The sequence below is a fragment of the Centropristis striata genome, chromosome 14 (assembly GCF_030273125.1).
Source record: "Centropristis striata isolate RG_2023a ecotype Rhode Island chromosome 14, C.striata_1.0, whole genome shotgun sequence".
NCBI lineage: Eukaryota > Metazoa > Chordata > Actinopteri > Perciformes > Serranidae > Centropristis > Centropristis striata.
The window spans coordinates 6,667,119-6,690,070 of NC_081530.1; the positions used below are offsets into that span (position 1 = coordinate 6,667,119).

The window sequence follows — 22,952 nt, forward strand, 5'->3', positions numbered from 1 at the left end:
AGTAGGAGAATGGGCTGGTAGATGGTGGGGAGAGAGAGGCAGATTTGATGGAACAGAGAAAACGTTTGGAATAACCTCTGGTTCTGAGGCTGTGGAAAAGAGTACCAGCAGCTGAGTAGAAATCTTGGATGAAAAAAAACGAGTGAGCTGTGATGTGATGATACCCTTGAATGTGTGTTTAGGGTGGTAGCTAGATTTATGGAGTAATGCATGTGTTTGTTGGTTTGAAATAGACTTTAGTCTGTAGTGTTTTGTAGGGTGTGTTTGGTGGCTTGAAGAAAACTGTGGTGGCGAGAAAGTTGATATGTGTTGTATTTTTTGTGTACTTAACTATGATGGAAGGGTGATGGTTATTTAGGATGTTTATGAATTCTGGAAATGTGGAAGGATCATGAGGCCAAATGCCAAAAATATCATCTAAAAACCTAAGGTAAAGGGTGGATTGTAGAGGGGATTTTAGGGCTTCATGCTCCCACTCGCTCATTTTGAGGTTGGCATAGCAGGGGGCAAATCTTTGACCCATGGCTGTCCTGTTAAACTGTTGGTAAAATTGGTTATTAGAGGGAATCATTATTATTATTAAGACAGACTTTGATGAGTTGTAAAAGTTCCTTGTCCGTCCCGTTGGGGTCTGGATGGTGTTTGAAGATGGTGGTAAGTATTTGAAGGCCTAATTTGGTGTTAATGTTAGTGTAGAGGCTATCAGTGTTTATTGTGAATAGGTGTGCTGAGGTGTAAATCTGGTCTAAATCAAATCTAAATCTAAATGGGGCCATTATTTGAACTATTAACATCAAATTGTCTTGAAGAAGATTTTTTTTACTAGCGGTTGAGACCATAGTGTTGTCTTAAAAAATACTCTGAGGTAATAAATCAAGTGAGAAGTTTTCTCATTTTGCATTGGAATTAATGGACAGAAATGTTTTTGCAGCCACACTTAGCGCCCCCTGCTGGAAATTTTCGGTAGAATGCAGCATAAGGCACTTCCTGGTTTGCCTCCCTGAACCCCAAGGTACTTGTAGGAGTTGACCCTCTCCACTTCCTGGTGCTGTGTAATATGTGACTCTGTGGACACACTGTATAAAGCTGAGAGAATGTAGAGTGTATCTGTGTCCATGTCCACATGCTGTATTAACTTCTGCCTGGTGAAGCTTTGGGGCTTCATTCTCAGCAGCAGCACAGTGACATCTGCTGGATTGTAAACCTTACAGCAGCTCTTAAACACTGAAGCTCCATAACACATCTCTAACTTTAATAGTTTCAGTCCCATAGGCTTCTAATAACAGTCCAAACAGCCTGTGTGTTATTATTCAAACAGTAATATGTTTGTTCACAAACGCTGCATTAAATGTCGAAGGTATTGTTCAATATGTTTCAGTAAATGAATGAATAAATGCAGATATATAAACACAGGTCCAGTGTTCAGTGTGGGATCATGTGTTTTAACATCAAATGGAAATATTCTCATACTTATGATAATGTCTTTCTATAAGCTCTTCTTAGTATACAAACATAGTTTAGCTGCTGAACTTTCACCAATGTCAAAAAGTCACATGATTAAGTTGTTTGATATTCTTCAAAAAAAATAAAATAATAATGATGCAGAAATGAACTTTCCCCTCCAATGTTGTGATTCATATCACAACTTGTGTGTAAGTTAAATAATCACAATTAGATTCCTTTTTTTTATTATTATTGTGCATCTCAAATTGTCCATGTTTGTTCATTAACTGGTCTCTGTTCTCCTGTCATATTGCAAAAGTCTGTCTGTCTCAGATCTGGCAAATTAGATCATTAGCCTTACACAAAGTCTCGCCAGAACAGACGGCGTTAACCAAACTGTGTTAATTTATGTATGAACGTCCTAATTAAATATCTAATGTTAGCAAAAGAAAATATTTATAAATGATTCCTGACATTCACAATACTAAAAAACAAGCGACAGGAGGTGTGAACCATTTCATAGCAGTGATGAAGCTTGTGATGATGTAAAAATGTCTAAAACATTGAAATATATCTGTATATACATTTTTTGGTAACGCTTTATATTAAGGTCCTTGTAATAACCATTAATTAACAAGTAATAAGGCCCTTGTGAGTCCTTACAAGATGCTTATTAACATTATTGTGTTTATAAGCTTATATAAGTGTTAATAATGGCATTACAAACACCCATGACCCACCCATTATGTCTTTGCCATGCCTTTATTAATCTTATTGTGTTTGTTTATTGATATTAAAATATACTTTATTGCTCATTTATTATACGTTAACTATAAGTTAACTATGCTTTTTGCAGCTACCGGATGTAAAGTAAGAACAATGCCTTATTACTTGTTAATTAATGGTTATTAAGGACCTTATTATAAAGCGTAACCCTTTTTTTTTTCCAAAACAAAGAAAAAGTGTTATTGGATTAATGTAATCTTTGTTTTATATGAGGTTTGTTTCAACCTCCCTGACTACTCAAGTTACTTGACTTCACTTTGTTTCAGGATCTCAGCTATGTACTTGTTGGGTACGATGTTTTCATAACTGATTAGTGATGGCCAGAGCTATGAAAAAAAAGTCCTTTCAGTTAGCACTTGTTAAAGAGTTTTTAATTTTATTTTTTACTGTTCCTCATTTTATGTGTTGTGCACTCATGTTACATCACAACACAGAATTTCATGGCTGAACATAGATGACAACATTGCCATTCATGTCAAAGTAGTGGAAGACTTGGACATCAAATTTATTTTACATTCTGTTTTGAAGAAATACTGTTCTACCTAAAGCATTTCTGTTCACATTGTGTTATCAACAAGTTTCTCAAAATCAGTAGCAACAGGAATACATTTTAAACTTCAGAACAATAATCCTTAAAGACATGTATCCTCAGTGACAATGACTTGAAAGCAGCTCGGTTGAAGTTCCCCTGAAGGTCTTTCATAAGGAAATGCTCGTCAGATGAGGCAGTGTTAACTCATTGGACACTACCAACCCAAGCACTTCTGAGACAGTGTGGACCACTTTACAATATTTTGTCCTCTATTTCCCTTTATGGGCTTGACCGTTCTGTTCTGCTGAGCATCCTTGACTCTTCTGCCTTCCTCTGCTCAGCTCTATGAGCTGCTACTGAGTCTTCGACGCAGCAGAGAGGCAGGCTTGCTTTCTGTGTCCTCTACATCGCTTTCACATTGTCTCTGAAGAAAAGGATCAGGACATTTGGATTTAAATTTGAGGCAAACATTTAGGTCTCACATAAATTTGCACAATTGTGTGTGTGTGTGTGTGTGTGTGTGTGTGTGTGTGTGTGTGTGTGTGTGTGACAAAGTGCTTTACATAACTGAATAACAAAAACAAAAAATCCAATCCAATACAAGATACATAATTGAATAACAATAAACTCACAAATAAAAATACAAGACAATTTCTATTATTATTATTATTATTATAAAAAAAATATATATATGGCATGAGATGTACAATACAACATACATAAACAACTTTCTTCTCACACAGGTTCGAAAGCCTGGGAGAAAAAATGAGTCTTAAGAGAAGATTTAAAATTGTCCAAAGTCTGTGTGTGTGACTTAAGTATAATGTAATAAATTGAAATTGGTCTCACCTCTAGAGGATCTGGATCCGGGCTGCCCTTACACAGCACTCTCAGATGTGCCAGCCGGTTACACATCCAAACCATGTTATAGGACATCTAGAGGGGGCAATGAGGTGAAGAGACAATGTTTCACAGTGGTGATTAAAGCTTGCCAGTCAATGGGAGGACCAACCAGAACACTCCAGTGTTGTTCGGGGTTGGACTAGGATGGTGCACAACTAGAGCAACTGTGTCTTTATTCACATTAGCTCAGGACCAACTCATGTTTCTAAGATTAAGATTAGGATTAAGATACTCTCTTATTAGCCCCACAACGGGGAAATTCAACCACCGCATTTAACCCATCCTTTACCAGTGACCACACCATGCTGAGGAGCAGTGTGCAGTACATTTCTGCGCACAGGGAGCAGTGGGGTGAGCAGTGAGCCTTGTATACCCATGCTGCCTTGCATGCTCGATTTCGTTTCAAACTGCATGGTGTCCATAGCCGATTCTTAGCCCTGCTTTTGGGATCCAATCACAGAACGGGGAGGGACGGCAAGACGATGACGCGTACTATTGGACAGACGGAAAGTTGTAGTTTTCTTACAGATCCAACATGGCTGCAGCAGACGCAAAGCTGTCTTTCCATCTAGCTGTAGACAGTGTTCTAAAAGGTTTATTTTAAAAGAAAAAACACATTTGGCTTTACACTCCTTTATCACCACCAAAAAGGACGTTTTAGCCTTGCTTCCAACAGGGTTTGGCAAAAGCCTAATCTACCAACTAGCCCTGTTAGTGGCTAAGCTAAGGGGGTTTAGCGAGACCCCGGTTGTTGTGATACGATTGGCTAAGAGCTACATACGGTTATGATAGACATTCTAAGCGCCCAATAAACGGCTTTGGGCGATCGTAAACCACGCCTCCTCTACGGAGAAATGAATAGGTGGTCTCCAGACTATATCTCATTTGAGATATAATCTGGCGTTAGCCAGGTTAAAACCTGTTAGTCCTGGGATTGAAAATGATGACGACCCTCCGGTTACAAGCCAGATTCTATAACTTCTCCACAAACTGCCTTATCCCCAAAAATGTACATCTAGGATGCAAGCTGTTTGCAACAACACACTCATGTTTTTGTTGACCTTCCTTTCTTTTCTAACACTTGACACAGCTGTCACACAGAGTATTGCACAGTTGCATCACAGGTAAAACACTGATGGACTCTCTTCAGTAAAGAAAGAAAACAAATTATATACTTTCACATTACATTTGCAGGGAAACAAGAGCAACTTCAGTAAAAAAAAAAAATATTGAAACCCAATAAATACTGATTGGGGTGCCATGGTAGCCAAGGGCTTCCAGACATGGACTGCAAAACAGCTCGTACCATCCCTTCTTTGTGTTTTGTGTCATGTTTTGTCTCATCTCTCCTCTCCCTCATTTGTTTCCATCTCTCTACTGTCAACTCTTTAATAAAAAAATTAAAACACATATCATATTTTCATGTTGGTATGGCATATTTATGCAGACTCACCTTCCATTTCCTTCTGGCGTTGAACTTCTTGAAGTTCTTCATATTGATTGAGGATCGATTCCTATTGGCCAACTGTTTGCGTGTGATTGGCTGAAACAGACGACAACTTTTTATAACTCACAGTAACATTCAGCAGCATGCCTTAAACTGATAGAAGACTTGTAGTTACCTTAATCCAAGGATGAAGCAGACACTCCTCAGCTGTCATTCTATCACTGCAATACACATCAACACAGAAGTAATGACAACAGATCAGGACAGAAATAAGTGATACTCTATATTAATCAGAGGTAATGCTGGCAGCAGGAATTGCACAACGGAACTGGAAAAATATGAGCACACCATGTTATAAGGTCAGAATTGTTTGTGTAATTTTTTGTCAGCTAAATATCACATCGACACTGTTTTATATTGTAATGTTAAAGGATGTTGGAGAAAAAAGTTAAAGTTTGTACGTTTGTAGAGTCATATCAGTGCACAATCTGTGCATAATCAACATAGATTTTAATTTCATTTCATTTAAACTCAAAAGTTCATCATATCAGCTGCCAAATTGATAATAAGTTAATTTTTCCCCTCTAAAACTGGTTTTGCTTTCGGCCACAAAAATCCCTGGAGCACAGGTTACAGGTGCAGGTGCAGGTACTAAACTGGCCTGCCTCTAGACCAGACCTGTCTCATTCTGATAATACATATGTGGAGCATTAGTAAGTACAAAATACAGAGACCCCAGACTGCTGAGCAACTGAAATTGTATATCAAGCAAGAATGGGAAAGAATTTCACTTTAAAAAACTTCCAACAGTTAGTGTCCTCAGTAACTAATTACTTACTGAGTAACAAAGTGTTAAACATGCCACTATGCCAGTTTTTTGGAATGTGATAATTTAGCAAATGATAACACTTTGATTTACCTTTATAAAGTCCTTTTAGAATCAGTGTTGTACATAATGTGTCCTGTTCCATTCAGCCAGTGTAGAAAGAAACTCTCAAACACCAGTTACCACTGTGGTAAAGCTATACTTCGGGAGTAAATCTTATGTTCAATTACCCATGACTAGGGTTGGGTACCACACTGTATATTTAAATTTAAAGGTACTGACCAAGGTTATTATAGTTAACGAAAACTTACAAAATAACAAAAACTAGAATTGAAAAAACATTTTTGTTAACTGAAATAAAATAAAAACGAGAGTTTTTAAAAAAAATTATAACTAACTGAAACTGTATTGTGTGGCTACACAACTAACTAAAACTAACTAAAATTAGAGTAAAAATGTCCTTAGTTTACGTCTTTGTCAACTTTTTTCACCTATTTCATCTAGTCATAAAACCTCATGACTCAGTAAACTTATTAGGGCTGAGATGGATCAGATAAAGGAAATAAAGGCAACATTTATTGTGACCCTTTTGAATCTCACACCCAACAAATACCCCATTACAAAACACTAAAACTAATAAAAACTAAACTAAAACTAAGAGTTTCCAAAAAATAAAAACTAATTAAAACTAGCAAACTCACTCTAAAACCAAATTAAAACTAAATGAATTTGAAAACAAAAAATCACAACAAAATTAAAACTGAAACTAATGAAAAATCCCAAACCGAATTGCGTCGGTACTGATTCATGTTTAATCAATCGGTACTTAATGACATCTGGACGACACGGTAATAGTTTTACAGCACGTTGAAGCTATCTACCACGTTTATTATCATTTATGGTCGCTAATGTCTCTGTCCTGTCCTCCTCCACACACACGTTCCAGGTTCAAATATGAACGGTACCCAACTTTACCCAAGACAAACACTGTACCATTACTACATACTTGGGGTTTTTCACCAAGAGTTTCTGGATGAAGTCTTTGGCCATGGAGCTTGCCATGTTGAAATAATGTGGAGGAAACTCGTAGTTCATGACAAGGATGTTCTTCAGAGTCTCTTCATCAGTATCACCTTGGAATGGTGACAAACCGCTCAATCTGAAGGCAGAGTGCACAGCAAGTCAAACTAAAATATGTCCTGATCTCAACCCAACAAAACAGGTGTTATTCAGCTCTGATTAGAGCTCAAAAGAGATAATTTTGAAGCTAAAGGGTAAAATACCCATGGTGGAAAAAGATCTACATGTCAGTGAGTTAAGACTGTTGGGGTGGAACTCACATGGAATCAAATAGCGTCAGACAGTTTACTTTATGAGCCATTATTCTGATCAATAAAAGTGAACAACATATTTATGCCTACAAGAACTGACATGCAACCTAACCCAAACACAACAACTTACAGTATGTAGGTTATAACTCCGGTGCTCCTGGAGGAGAAAGAAACACAAGAAAGAGGAAAAGGTCACATGGGTGGTTTCAACTTTTTCACTACTGTATGAGAAACACAAGACATACAGTATTGAACTGTCTGTCTGGGCATTTTCTCAGTCACCCAGTGATCAAAATGTCAAGAGACTGAGAATCCTAAAAAAATCGATAATAAAAAAAAAGATAAAAAAGATAATGTGCAGGAAGAGGGACTCAGACTAGGTCCGAACATGTCACTAAGAAGAATTATCCCATATACAAAGATTAAGCCAAAAAAGCCACTTTGATTTGAAAGAGCAGTGAAGAAATACTGAAGATAATTCATAAATGCTTTAGAAATACAAAATGTATTTCTGTGAAATCATGATTAGAACAGCCTCTGTTGTCAAACAACTGCAGAATGCTCACCACATATCTGCTGCTGCACCCAGAGGTTCACTGTTGATCACCTCAGGGGCTGAAAGAGAGAGAGAGAGAGACAGGGCAAGTGAGAGAGGGAGAAAGCAAGAGAGAAAGAAAAAGTGAGCAAGAGAGGAAAGGAGAAATGGAGAAAGGGGGACACTTTAGGGACATGTTAACAGGATTTAGTCACCAGATTAAACACCGATTAAGAAGGACCAAAAAAGGCAAAAGCAAAGAGCTCCAGTAAAACAACTCTGATATCTAAATCCATCAACATTGTTTATGAGTGAGCAGAATCTAAAATCCATTTAAACAACAAAAACATTGCAAGCAGCTCCACAGCTGAAACATATATTTCAGTAACTGGAAGACACACCCAGTGTCAGTTTCACATCATCTTAGTAACTACAGTGCTCAAACTAAATAAGGGGAACGCTTAATCCTTACAGTATAACACCAAGTCAGCTAAACTTCATAGATATCAAAATGTCCATTTAGGAATAATGAGTGATTGTGAATCAATTCCACCTGCTTTGGTGTAATTGAAAGTGACAACAGCTACAATGGAGAGGCAAAAGCAAGACAACCCTCAAAATCAGAAAGGTTTTGCACGTGGTGGCCAGAGACAATTTCTCTCTCCTTATCCTTCCTGACTGATTCTTCATTTTGATCTCAGCAAATTACACATGATGATGAATAATGAACCTTAACTGATATACATGTTTATTAACATCAGTTAAGATTCTCACCTTGAATAATTTGATCATCAAGATCTGATGTGAGATTAAAGCAGTGGCTACATTTTTTTTGCAGTGTATACACATATTTGTTAAGATAATTTAAAGCAACTACAAAGGACTTTAAACTATTCTATTCTATGTAGTTATTCCTAATGCCTTGCAGGGTGCCATCAGGCCAGATTCAGACAAAATCAGATGAAGTCATGCAGGATCTCCAGAACCACCTTGAGCTCAGACCCCTTTGAGGCCTCCAGCTGTGACCAGCCTGCTGTGATCTGGATCTGGTATTGCTGCTGCCTTCGACCTCAGTCCCACCATTCTCTCAATATAACTGAAGATGTTGTGGCACAAAAATTGGACACTGACAGGGCACAAACATAAACCGAGCAGCACGGCAGTACCATAAAACTCTGTGTTCAAGACAGAATTAAATGTAGATCTGCCTATACTTGTGCTGTGACAGATTATAGCAAGAATTTATTATCCATCATATTCTAAATAAGTCCTAAAAAACTCCCCGCCCTAAATGAATAAATAAAAACGCCCCTAATGTTCCTATGACTATACACAATTTAAAGTAGCCAAGTTTAACTGTACATTGCTGGAGAGGGGAAGTCAGGAAAAATAATACTGAAACACACTGAAAACTTCCTCATTTTAAAGTAACCTGTACAGTAAATGTAATAATAAATTAATAAAAAGGAAAGTCAGCTCAGTTTACATTAACAGGTCACATTGACAATGTTCTCATATTTAACCCTTTATCAGGCAAAGAACTATATTTGGTAACTTCAGGTAATATTTCGAGAAAAAAGTTGCAAATTTACTAGATTAAAGTGGCAAATCTACAAGAAAAAAAAGTTGCAAATTTAAGAGATTTAAAGTGGCAAATCTGTGTGAAAAAAGTCGCAGATTTACGAGAAAAAAGTGGGGGGAAAGCAATTTTTTTCTCCCAGATTCACCACTTTAAATCTCACAAATCTACACATTTTTTTCTCGTCGATTTGCCACTTCCATCTAGTAAACTTTTTTCTCAAAATATTATTATCATATGTTTCTTTTTTTACACATTCTGGCTGTATGTAATATCCTCCTATATTCTCTAGGGTTGAAATTTGGAATTTGCAAGTATTTCAATGAGTGCCCTATTAAGGGTTAAAGTGGTGAATCTGGGAGAAAAAAGTTGCTTTTTTTCCCACTTTTTTCTCGTAAATCTGCAACCTTTTCCGCGCAGATTTGCCACTTTAATCTACTAAATTTGCAATTTTTTTCTCGAAATATTACCAGAAGTTACCAAATTCTTTGCCTGATAAAGGGTTAAGTGGCCAATGTTTGATTTCTTTATTTCTGCTCTGTCTGTGGCTGTGGCAGAAGTGCCAAATACATCACATGGTGCAGCAAACCCTTCTTTGACCCAGGTAAAGAACATCTTTAATACCAATACCAATAAGCTTCAAAGTTACATGAAACCAGTACATGGACACAAAAAAGTCTTTAGACCCCTGGATTTAGTTATACCTGCACTGCAAATTATTTGTTTCTTACCAAGACAAAAAAAAAACTTGATTGAGAAGTGTTAAATTATTTATCTTGTTTTAAGAGTTAATTTCTTATTTTAAGTGTTCAACATGCTTATTTCTAGATTTAATAATCTTAATTTAAGAAATCTTGTCAAGTGAAATTATCTGTCCATGCAGCAAGATCATTTCCCTCAGATTTAGTGTTTTTATCTTGTTTTTAGACACCCCTTTTTTGCCGTGTGCAGTTCTTATTGCATGCTTATGGTCTGGTGAACCTGGTCTCACAGGAATCCGTGAAATAGCCACGGATTCGCTCAAATTTCCGTGAAACTGACTGATTTCGCTACAATGCAAGTTAATGACAGTCATATCCCGTGGCTATTCCATGGATATTTTTTCCTATTGGTTTGTTCCAAGTCACGTGACTTTCAAGGTCCCGGCGGTCAGAACAAAAAACATTCAGTTTCTCATTTTTAGTGAAAAAAATCAAGATTTTGACTTAGTTTCTGCATAAAAATGGATTTTGATCACATTTCTAGCGAGAAATATATGTTTTATTTTCTAAATATTCACTCAGTGAATGTACATAATCACTTTGTATGTTGGAATAGCCACAGGATATGACTGTCATTAACTTGCATTGTAGCGAAATCCGTGTCAGTTTCACGGAAATTTGAGTGATTCCGTGGCTATTCCACAGATTTTGAGTTAAGCAAATCCGTGGCTATTTCACGGATTCCTGTGAGACCATGTTGGTCTGGTCATCCTTACCGATGTACTGTGGAGTGCCACTTGAGCTCCTGTATTCCTCCCCCTGATGAACACGGTGGGCCAGGCCGAAGTCGATCAGTTTGATGTTGGGGTGTGGTGTCACTCTGTCTGATAGCATGATGTTTTCTGGCTGATAAGAGATCAAGAATGTTATGGTGGAATCTTAGGTTTCTACTTGACAGCAGTGTTTCCAAACATTAACATTTGCAGCACTTTACTGGCACCTTGAGGTCGAAGTGGACAATGTTCTTGCCGTGCATGAATCCCAGTCCCTCCAGGATCTGCTTCATGAACTCAATAGCCTCACTCTCCAGCAGGTTCTCCTTCTCAGCAATGAAGTCAAACAACTCCCCTCCACTAACACTGGAACGTGAAACAGAAATGTGTGTTATAGTTTAGTGTGTCTCATATTTTACCCACCACCCTGTACAGGACATAATAACACAAAAGTTAGGGGTTTCGGACATTGCTATGTCATTTGCCATAAACTCTTTTAGTGGTGATGGCATGCAGCAGTGTCACGACTCTATCAGACTTATGGTCAGCATTCCTCAGATCAGTGGTGCGATGGTCAGTACCAACACAGCCAAGCTTATCACAGCAACACCTGCCCCATAAAAAAACCATTAGCAAACAACAGTGATCTGTCATTACCAGGAAAACTTTACATAACTATAGATAGGAAGTCAGAGGTGAAGCAAGAAGTGACTGTAACTGGGGATTTCCACTGAGCGCGTTACAGCAGCAGTACGGCTCCACCGCGGTTTTGCTGCGTCTTCTGCCCGGCGTCAATTCACACCGGGCGCGTTACAGCAGCGTCACGTCAGTTTAGCGAGCCGGTCGTATACACGCGAGATAACGCGATAATCCTGACCATACGGGAGACCGCAAGATCCCGTGATAAACTCTAAACTCTATTTATACAGTCTATGGATAAACTGTGTGTATAAAGTAAACAACAACAACAACAACCAACAGCTTACTTTGCTTCTCTGACATGAAAGATCTGTTGATCTGACCATCTATCCTTATAAAAACAATATGTTATGTCATAAATGATTGTATGATGTTCCACTTCAACAATCAGTCTCTTGTCGTCCGTGTCGCTGATCCTCTGAGACCCTTTGATTGATTGATTGCTGATCTGGTGCCCCGGTCATAACATAATGTTGACGTGAAGTAGTTTTAGGCTGCATGAACTGCGTATTGTGTTTTATTTTGAAAGGGGGCAGAAGTGTTTTACACTGATTCTGAGTCGGACTTCCTGTCTGGTGCGATCTGCTGTGTTGAGATTTATGCGGTTTGGCAGCGTCTCACGGAGAACTAGAAGTCCTACCTAATGCTCGCGTAGAGACGCTGACGTGAGGCTGCTGTAACGTTACGCAGCGCGCCCGGTGGAAATGCTCTCATTGATTAGAGTGTTACCTATTTGCAACGGCGAACGCGACGCTGACGTGACACTGCTGTAACGCGCCCGGTGGAAATCAGGCTTAACTGATTACAGTTTAGGGAATCACTTGCTCACCTTCTTCTTTTCTTTAATTACTATTCAATACACATAGATGATATTGATGTGAATTGGAGGTTCCGGTCTGTTGAAACCAAAAGAACCACATCATCTGCAAAAAGCAGAGATGGTATTCTAAAGTCACCAAACCCGATCTTGCTGTGAGGCAAGAGTGCTAACCCCTATGTATCTCCTAATTCTTATTCTGGAATGTTTTCGCACTGGAGTCTTTGTAATGAAAGTAATTTCCCCCTGGGAATTATTAAAACAATTCTGATTCTGATTTTGACACATTAAAAGTAGAGCCGATCATTCACTGCTGAGGTCCAACCCTCCTGCCAGCCACAGCAGATGGTCTAACAAGCCCAGTGCTGGAAAATTAGTAGGAAGACTTTACAGGTCTACTCCACTACATTTCAGTGGGAAAAGTTACAGTTTTTACATTTATTTAACTGCTGTGGTTTTTAGTTAATTTGATGTTACATATACAACCTATGATCAACTTATTAGATATGATTCATGATTATAAATTAAAAGCCTTGTGTACCTAAAGAGGTGATTTCAGTTATGTATCTGATTAGACCTACTTAGGTAGCAAATTGCAGGTAGCAAATTACATGAAGTTAGGCCTGCACAACTATTTAAAGTTTTATCAAAGTCATGATATGAACTACTGCAATAACTACATTGCATTTTAATTATTTTATTATTTTTTTAAGGACAAACTATGTGTCAAAATACCATTCGGAGCGATGTATTGTGGTGCTGCACAGAATCCGAGCCTACAAATCATATTCTAAAGACTGGAGAAAAAGAAAATTTGTTTGGTACAGAAAGAAAAATCACAGTGATCTTTTTAAAATAATAATGCAAAAAGGATACTTCACTTGAGTATTGTGAATCATAGCATATCAACGTCATTATTTATCCAACTGTACCCAAACAGGCACTTTGGAAAATGGATTATGTTTGCTCTTCTAATCTGTTTTAACTTTGATAAAGCCAATATCGTGTACAGTACACAGTGCTGTGCCTGAACTCATCCTGTAGATACAATGGGCTTATGTTGCAGTACCATCACTGAGTCTCTGCAGGACCCTCTGCAGTCTGCATACAGTTTTAATGCTTTCATCCCTGACCTACTGCTAAAAAAGTCATGTCTCCATTTCAACTTTGCTTTCAACAGAATCCAACAGAATCAAAGGTCATGACAGAATGTTTGCCTCAGATTTAAAACGTGTAGTAATGGATTTAGATAAGATTAGATTAAGAGAGCCATTATTTATCTTTTAGTGACACTTTTCTCACACCTTCCCACGATGCAATGCCGTGACTAATGACACACACCATACACGCAGATGCACACTAAATTGGTCCTGGTGGAAAACCACATGAACCAATCAAACACACACACACACACACACACACACACACACAACACACTCTTGTTAACTCACAGCTCTAGAATGAGCACAACCTCAGCTCGGCTTTCAAAAACGTCTTTGAGGGTCACAATGTTGGGGTGTTGTAGAGCCTGGAGGATCTCCACTTCCTGCTCCACACTGGTCTTCTCCAGGCCCAGACGGCTGCATGCGTTTTTCCGGATCTTCAGAAATTTTCCTGCCCAACAAGTCCCAGTGGCTCGCTCATGAACCTGTCGAACCTGAGCAAAATGCCCACTGGATGGGGCATGGACATAGTTAACAGTAAACATTAAGAATGTGTTGTTTTGATATGCTTATAGTGTTTTCATTTCAATTGTTTTAACTGCAGCAGCCCTGACCGACCTGCAAAACAGCACTGCATTTCAAAAGTGACACTTAACATGCATCAGCACAAAAGATATTCCCACATTAGAAAAAAAAAAAAAAATGAACAAAACACTTTTAAAAGATAGCTGGGCCGGCCAACACCAATGCATTTTCTATGATTTGGTGCTGTACTCTGTTATCCATGCTGGGGTGTCAATCATAACCATATTAACATTTAGTTGCTCAATATGAAGACAGAGCAGTAACACAGTGACAAATAAGTCCTTGGTAATGGATGTCTCCTTGCAAAAGTAATGTTTTCAGAATACACATCTGGGGCCATATGTATAAATAACAATAAACCATGCATACACTATTTTCCACACATAAAGTGATGATAATTAAATATATATATATATATATATATATATATATATATATATATATATTGTTCTCAATATCTCTCTATGAATTTGCTCTCTTTCCTTTTGATAATAAACCTTTGCAGAGAATAACCATTTGAATATATCCATACCTTCCCAGAACTTCCCCAATCTCATAGAAGTCTTCCACATTTTCAGGTTTGAAGACTGCCATGTTGCTTCAGTTCTCGTCTCCTTAAGTCCTCCTGGTCTTTTGTTAGTCCACTTCTGCCTAACAGCGAACTCCAAGAGAGAAAGAATTCATGCTCCTCCAAACTCCACATACACCAGAGTTAGACCTGAGTAAGAATAACAGTAACATGTTAGAAAATACATATTTCCATACAATATGTTGTTCTTTATGTATAGGAACAAACAAACAAAAAACACTAAAGGAAACCTTTAAAACAATCACTTTTATGGGATTTATTAACTCAAGGACAGACAAACAAAGCTTTTAAGACAATGACTAAATACTTTGTAACACTGTGGGACCATCTCATGTTACTTATTTGATGTCTCCCTGTTCTTTCATCTTTGATTGAACTGGGAGTTGTTTGTTTCGACTCCAAGCTCTTATTTGTGCTTTAAGGAGTGAGGATTGAGGAGGGATCTCTGAGGAGGAATGGGTGAGGAAACATGAGAGCTGCCTTCACAGAAGTCTTTTCACCAGCCGACACGCTCTGTTATGGGATATCAGTTATTGATTAGACGCTGCAGCTGATCAGACTGATTTAATACGTCACAACTTCACTGCAAAATCCGGAGTGAAGACCGAATCAGAGTAAAGACCGATGACAGATCAAGTATGTTACTCACAAGTTTAATTTTTTTTTTTTTATCTTCAGATTCACAATTAACTTGAACATCTGCTGTCCTGCAGTGGCGGTTCTAGACCAGTTTTACTGTGGGGGCCAAGCAGGGGCCAGTGTTTAATCAGAGGGGCACATTAAAAAAACGGCAGAGATGATATTTAAGCATTCAAAACCTTTATTTTAGCTCATTTAAAAATCTAATTTAAGTATATTTGGAAGATACAAATACACTGATTGAAACAATGAGACTTACCAACAATAATTATTTTTGCACGACAATGACATTTCTCATTTTTGTGCACAATTACTTTTTTTTTATTTTGAAAGTGCAGTCCAGTGAGAATGATCTTCTTTTATATACACAAGCTTTTATTGCACAATTAAACTATTATACAATGGACACATTCTGGGTTCCTTTTGTGCACAACGAGATATTGTTTGAACAAAAAAAAGGTAAGAATTGTTCCGTCATTCATCGTTATAAATTGATCATTTAAATATTAATTTGACACAGGGGCCACAGAAGGGGCCAAGGGCTTCTTGGCAGGGGCAGTGGCCCCTGTAGGCCCCTGTGTAGAACCGCCACTGCTGTCCTGCACACATAAAAACATAGAGTTAAAAATAGAACAAGCCCCTGCTTCACCACTGAACTTGCACTGATGTTCAAAGCAAGAGACAAAGCGTGGGCCACAACAAGGAACAAATGCACTTCTGCCTTAAGAAAAGCAAAAGCAAAAGCAAAACAATTATCACATTGACCTAATCTCCAGCTCTTTTACAAACCCATCAAAAAATTTTCATCGCTGGTGACAGTTACTCCACCCATCATTGCATCCTATACAACAAGGTGGGATGGACACCTTTATCTATCAGACGAGACATGCATTGGTTCCTCTTCATTTATAAAGTCTTGACGGGTGACATGCCAACATACCTCAGCACTTTATTAAACTGGCCACATAGTAACTATCCAACACGCTCTAGTGATTGCTTAATGCTCAATGTTCCCCGGACAAATACTGAATTTGAAAAACTGCTTTCAGTTTCTCTACTGCAGTGGTTCCCAACCTTTTTCTTGAGGGACCCACATTTCTACCATTGTAAACTTTGGCGACCCCCCCATTGTCCATTGCCTCTATGAAGCCGAACTCAATGTAACTTTCATGGTACCCTCTCTTTTTCTTTTTGAGATATTCAGCATTTTCGTCTTCCTGACGCTTCGCCATTTTCCCATTAACTCTGTGTTTCTGTTGTTAGGTGAGGTTGCCGCTAGGTGAGGTTACCACTAGGTGAGGTTACCTGTGTATACTGCAGGAGGGATGTTACACATGTCCTTATTCTCGCGATATAGCCTTTATTTTTAAACTTTTCTAAAGTGATTTTTCTATTTAAATAAATAAATAAACCTTTAATGTAACCCTTATTTAGTTGTTTTTGTCCCACTAATGAATTAAATGCTGACTCATCTATATTTAACACATTAGATTTATTACGTCCCTTAAAATCAAGAGGGCTTCGCAACCCCCCGTGGATCATTGGCGCCCCCCTTGGGGATCGGGCCCCCCCTTTTGGGAATCGCTGCTCTACTGCATCTACCTGGAACATCTTACAACATTCACTAAAACTCAGCACAAGTATCACTATGGGCCAGTTTAAAACTATGATAACCAATAACTCTGCCTTTCACTGCAACTGTTTTTAATGATTTTCATGTGTTTTGTCTGTGCCGTTCGTTCTTCATTTTGTGTTCTCTGTACTCTCGACATCATTGTAAATGAGGGGTTGAACAACAAAAGGGACCACAATAGATGGGGTGATGCATCAACGCCATCAATTGTGTAAATATGTTGTTTTACGAAAAGTACTTCACACACGCCTCTGTACGCCCAGAGAGAATTACAGTGTTAATTCATTAGAGAGGCCGTGGTGGAGAGCGAGAGAGATGTTTCAGTCACAGCGAGTCAATGTGGAGCCTGATGATGCCGAAATAAAAGAGAAGGAGGGAGAGGAGAGAAAGAAAGGGACACTGTGTATGTGCCTGGCTGTTGTTTGCTGCTGAGAGTTGATTAAACGACTAGTTTTGGTAATTCCTGTTTCAAAAAGTTTCAAGTTTGCTTAAATTGATTGATTAAATTTCAAATAACGGAAGCACTTCCTCCCACAAAAGTAGTGCCAACTATTGTGTGTAATAATTAGGTGTTGCGAGAATATTATGTTATAGCAGCTTTAAGTTTATTCTAAAACAAATTGTCAAAGTGTCATCTAAAACAAACTTCAAAAAATGTTGTTCGGTTACTGTACTTCTTTTATGTCACATTTCGTCATTATTAAACTTATGTATAACTGCACAGGACTATACTGACTCTAAATCTAGGATAGAAAATAGGACTTAAATGGCAACATTTGCAGTTCAACAGTGGAAAGCTGACGGCTGGTTGTCAGCTTGGCAACCACTTTTACGTTAGTGTTCAGCCTGTTGGCACCCTTGCATGACCTGAGTCCATTCTTAGGTGGGATGTTTGTAGTCAATGTAAATACTCAGTCTAAATGGTATTTATCCAACATTACACATGGCACTGCTGAAAAGATATGTTAGAGGTTTAGTCTAAACTATTTAACCTATCCACTGGGGTGCCTCAAGGGTCAGTGCTAGGCCCCCTTCTCTTCTCAATCTACACCACTTCACTTGGCGCAATCATCCCCAATCATGGCTTCTCATACCACTGTTACGCCGACGATACCCAGCTGTTCCTGTTCTTCCCACCTAATGACCTCACAGTCTCGGCTCGTATCTCTGCTTGTCTTGCTGATATCTCCACCTGGATGACAGAACACCACCTCCAGCTCAACCTCTCTGAGACGGAGCTTCTAGTCATCACGGCCTGCCCAGACCTAAATCAGCCTATCAATGTTCAGCTTGGATCCATGCAACTTGTGCCCGCAAGCTCTGCATGGAACCTGGGTGTCATGATTGATTACCTTCAAGACTCATGTGTCTTCACCTGCCAGATCGTGTCGATTCACCCTGTACAACATCAGGAAGACCAGACCCTACCTGACCGAACAATCCACACAACTCCTGGCACAGGCCCTCGTGACATCTCGCTTAGACTACTGCAACTCTCTACTGGTAGGTCTTGTCTGCTAAATGACATTGTAGATTGTTGATTGTTTAGTGTTTTTGGGTTGTCATAAATGCTAATGTCAACTATTTATAGATATGATATATAAGCATGCTTCTAAAGTGCAGAGCAGAAGTCATTTGACAGAGGCACTGCATATTTTCAGCCCTCATTGAAGCCCCAAACAGACTTGCCAAACGTTTAACCCTTTATCAGGCAAAGAACTGTATTTGGTAACTTGAGGTAATATTTCGAGAAAAAAGTTGCAAATTTACTTAAAGTGGCAAATCTGCGAGAAAAAAGTTGCAGATTTACGAGAAAAAAGTGGGGAAAAGAAGCGACTTTCTTCTCCCAGATTCACAACTTTAACCCTTAATAGGGCACTCATTGAAATATTTGCAAATTCCAAATTTTAACCCTAGAGAATATTAGAGGATACAGCTAGATACAGATACAGCCAGAATGTGTAAAAACAACATACGAAAATAATATTTTGAGGAAAAAGTTTACAAGATTAAAGGGGCAAATCTACGAGAAAAAAATGCGCAGATTTATGAGATTTAAAGTGGTGAATCTGTGAGAAAGGGTTGCTTTTTTCCCACTTTAATCTAGTAAATTTACAACTTTTTTCTCGAAATACCTAAAGTTACCAAATATAGTTCTTTGCCTGATAAAGGGTTAAGGAAGAAATGAGGAAAATGAAAGGTGACAGCATTCAGATAAAACTGCCCAGGCTGACTCCTGTTCAGTTGTTGAACATTATAATTCCAGCTGAAAGGATCATTTCAGAGTTTTAGAATTAAAGATTTGACTGATCACCTGTAAAGCGCTTCATGGTTCAGCTCCCAGTTACACTGAGCCTTAGATCCTCAGGCAGGCTGTGCCAGCTGTTCCTAAGTCCCGGCTTAAGACTCTAAACTCCATGCCTGGAGATCTGAGGCTGCAGATACATGGATTTTAAAATCCACTTTAAAACGTATCATTATAAGAAGGCTTTTAATAATTTCAGCACACTGCTTAAACAATTTCCATTGTAAAAAAAAAAAAAATCATCAAATCCAAAGTGATGGCCTAGCTTCCAGTGCTAAAAAATTTTGAAATCAAAAGCTTAATCAAATCATCACCTTAAAATCAAAAGTCTAATCCAGTGATGGAATTGGAGAATCATGACTACATGTCTGATCTGTGTTATTATTATTATTATAATAGTTATTTATTGTTGTTGTTTGTATCTTATTTATTGTTGGACATTTTACTCCATTTAGTTTTGGATTATTTATTAGTTTTTTATTTATCTTGTTGCCTCTGAAATGTCTGAATACTGGTTCAACCACTGTTGGCTCTAAAAAGTCTTAAATAAATACAGTTTATTATTATTATTATTATTATTATTATTATTATCAAGTTAGACTGAGACATATTTATGTTGAAAATTTCAGTTTTTTTTTTTTATTAAAACACAAACTGAAGCCTAATCAGTGCAAATGTTGTTGAGTTCAATGGTTTTCTGTCAAAGAAGAAAAAGAAAAAGTTTTAAATGAGAGGCTGAGTAACTCAGTAGTCATAAATATAGTTACGGTTTAGAACTGCAGCTGCCTGTTGTTGCAGTGAGTCGAGGGTAGGAACACTATATGTTCACAGTTACATATAAGGAAGTAAACCATATTACCCTGTTAATGCAGCCTGAATGCAAGTAAAGCTCAAAACTGGAGACAAAGTGTGTTTTTATGTTTTCCCAAGGCACTGAAGTGGCTTTATCCATAGAACAGTTTCTGCCAGCTGTGACACTTCTGTACATTTATTCCACAAGATCTTGTTTAAAATCTGCCAGCTTATGCGACTGTCCAGCCTTACACATCTATCATCAGTTCAAACGTTGCACTGTAAAAAATGGTTTTACGGTGAAAAACTGCTAAACCATGACAGTAAAAGACCGTAAAATGATAAATGGGTTAATTCAGTTTCAGTAACAATGAAACATCGTAAATGTATGTCAGCCAGTTTTTTTTTAAATACATGCACCATATTTGTAGAAAGAATATACTGTAATATATATACAAGCCACCATTTTTTTTTTGTAAAAATACTTTTTCTCACTGTTAAATGTACTAAACACCATATCTCTAATGGAAATATACTGTAATATTTAATGGTAAAATATTTAATTCATGCAGCATTTATAAAGTATTTTCTTGTCAATTATATGGCAGAACAGCATTTCTTCTGATGGAAAAACTTTTTATTTTTTATGGTAAAATATGGAATAAAATGACAATCTTAAACGGGAAATTAACAGTGCTAATATCATTTCACCGTAATATTTCAAAAAGTTGCACCGTTATTATTACAGTAAAGTTCTGGCAACCACAGCTTCTGTTTTTTTTTTTTTTACAGTAAAAACAACAGTTGGTTTTTTTTGTTTTTTTTACAGTGTGCTTAATATAGATTGTTTGTACATTAATGCCATTTTTGCATTTGCATCCCCAAAATGTCCACAACAGTTGAAATGGCAGTTCAGACTCACTGTTCGGGGGGAAACCGGGTCCTTTCTGGATTTATAAAATGTATGGGGGGGGGTCTCTTGTTTAAAAAAAGGTGAACATAAAATAAAAGAAAGAAAGAAAGAAAGAAAGAGAAAGAAGAATGAAAGAAGGAAGTCAGGGGAATGTAGTGGTCAACATGAAACAAAAAAATAATTAAATACTTAGTTGTCCTATTAATGTTGCAAATACAACACTTTTTTTAATGTAGCAGATGAAATATGCCCTAGTTTAAGCAAGAATAATTCCTTAGTTGAAACGTGCGTTAGACCTGATCATCTGGTTCGACACGAGTCCTAGCCTGCATCATTTGTGATCAACGTGTTGTGACATAGTTTACGCAGGAAAAAACGCTCAAATGTGTGCTATAAGACAAAACTTTGTAATCTCATTAGTGACGCAGTTAAAAGTAATAGCAGGTGCGTTTCAATTTTAAAAACATAAAAGCGCAACGCGGAATTGCTCACTGCCATTGACATGAATGCAGAAGTGGTCTTTGAAAGAAAACGTACGCACCCAGTGAAACTGCTTGTCTTCCAGGTCAGCTGTTCCCATGAACCGTGTGTCCCATACTCTGCTGCCAGCTCTCCTTTTCTATGTCCCACAGTGCGTGATGCGTGATGCGCGGTGCGCGGCCCGGAGGATAACCGGCGGTTGTGGAATGCGGAAAACAGCCGCATTCACAGTTTGATGTCATGTCCGATTCGCCGTAAACTGAGTTTAGCGACATGTAGAGGCGTGTACCTCTGCTGCATATACATTCCAGGTTTTTTTTTTTTACATGATTTGTATCACTGACGCACCAAACTGATTCGTGATATCAGCACTGAAACCAGCCTTCAAAATAAAAGCTGTCTTTTTTTATTTTATTGTGATGCAGTCAGTGTTAATTAATAGCTCGAAAAAACATACGGACGTTGCATTACACTCACCTGCCGCTTCATTAGATACACCTCGGTAGTACCGGGTTGGATCCCCTTTTGCTTTCAGATTCAACAAGGCGCTGAAAACATTCCTTTAAGATGTTGGTAGGGCTGGGCGATATGGACCAAAAGTCTTTTTTTTATATATATATTTAGGCTGAATATTGATATACAAAATATATCCTGATATTTTTAAATCAAAAGTGAGAGCAAATGTTCAGTCAAAGTTAAAGCCAAATATGACATGTCACAAGTAGTTTTATTTAAATCGTTTATTTAAGTGAACATAAATACTGTATAACACCAGGAGAACCTTTTTTTTTTCAATCAAAGCTCCATAAAGTGCACATTTAAATAAAAAGATATCTTTAAAAAAATTGCCTATGAAATAAAATAGGCCAATCTTTTTCAGAAATAAATATATTTGTATGAGAAAAGAATAATGAACATTACAAAAGAACTAAATATGACAAACCCTAGTAAGGGCAGTATTTATATATAAAGAAAGACAAAAAATTGAACTATATCGATATATACGATATGGTCTAATTCCATATCAAATTAAAAAATATATCGCCCGGCCCAAGATGTTGGTCAATATTGACATGATAGCATGGAACAGTTGCTGCACATTTGTTGGCCGCACATCCATGATGTGTATCTCCTGTTCCACCACATCCTAAAGGTGCTGTACTGGATTGAGATTGAGAAAATATCCTCCACACCATTACACCACCACCACCAGCAGCCTGAACTGTTGATGCAAGGCAGGATGGATCCATGCTCTCATGTTGGTTACACCAAATTTTGCCCCATACCATCTGAATGTTATGGGGCCATATACAATAACCTATATTGTATATTCCTAATCTCACTCTAAATAAATAATAAATACATCCATTGATAAACATGTTTTGCCATAGTCTTGTTGACAAGAACAGTGTTATAGGGTTGATTTGACAATTATTCATGATTTCAGTTACTACTGTTTGTTTTTTTGTTTTTTTAGCGTA

General features: G+C 37.8%; 1 protein-coding gene across 1 annotated transcript; it reads right to left on the minus strand.

The window, feature by feature from the left end:
- Window positions 1–2,400: 2,400 nt before the first annotated feature.
- si:dkey-240h12.4 (death-associated protein kinase 2) lies at window positions 2,401–21,796 on the minus strand. The gene is made up of 12 exons (XM_059350807.1): window positions 21,533–21,796; window positions 14,653–14,838; window positions 13,824–14,045; window positions 11,084–11,222; window positions 10,860–10,989; window positions 7,835–7,883; window positions 7,399–7,425; window positions 6,944–7,096; window positions 5,287–5,332; window positions 5,118–5,207; window positions 3,611–3,697; window positions 2,401–3,185 (listed from the first exon to the last, which is right to left on the minus strand). Exons 2-12 carry the CDS (start codon window positions 14,712–14,714, stop codon window positions 3,105–3,107), a joined length of 1,086 nt encoding a protein of 361 aa, XP_059206790.1. The 5' UTR covers window positions 14,715–14,838; window positions 21,533–21,796; the 3' UTR covers window positions 2,401–3,104.
- Between the last annotated feature and the right edge of the window lie 1,156 nt (window positions 21,797–22,952).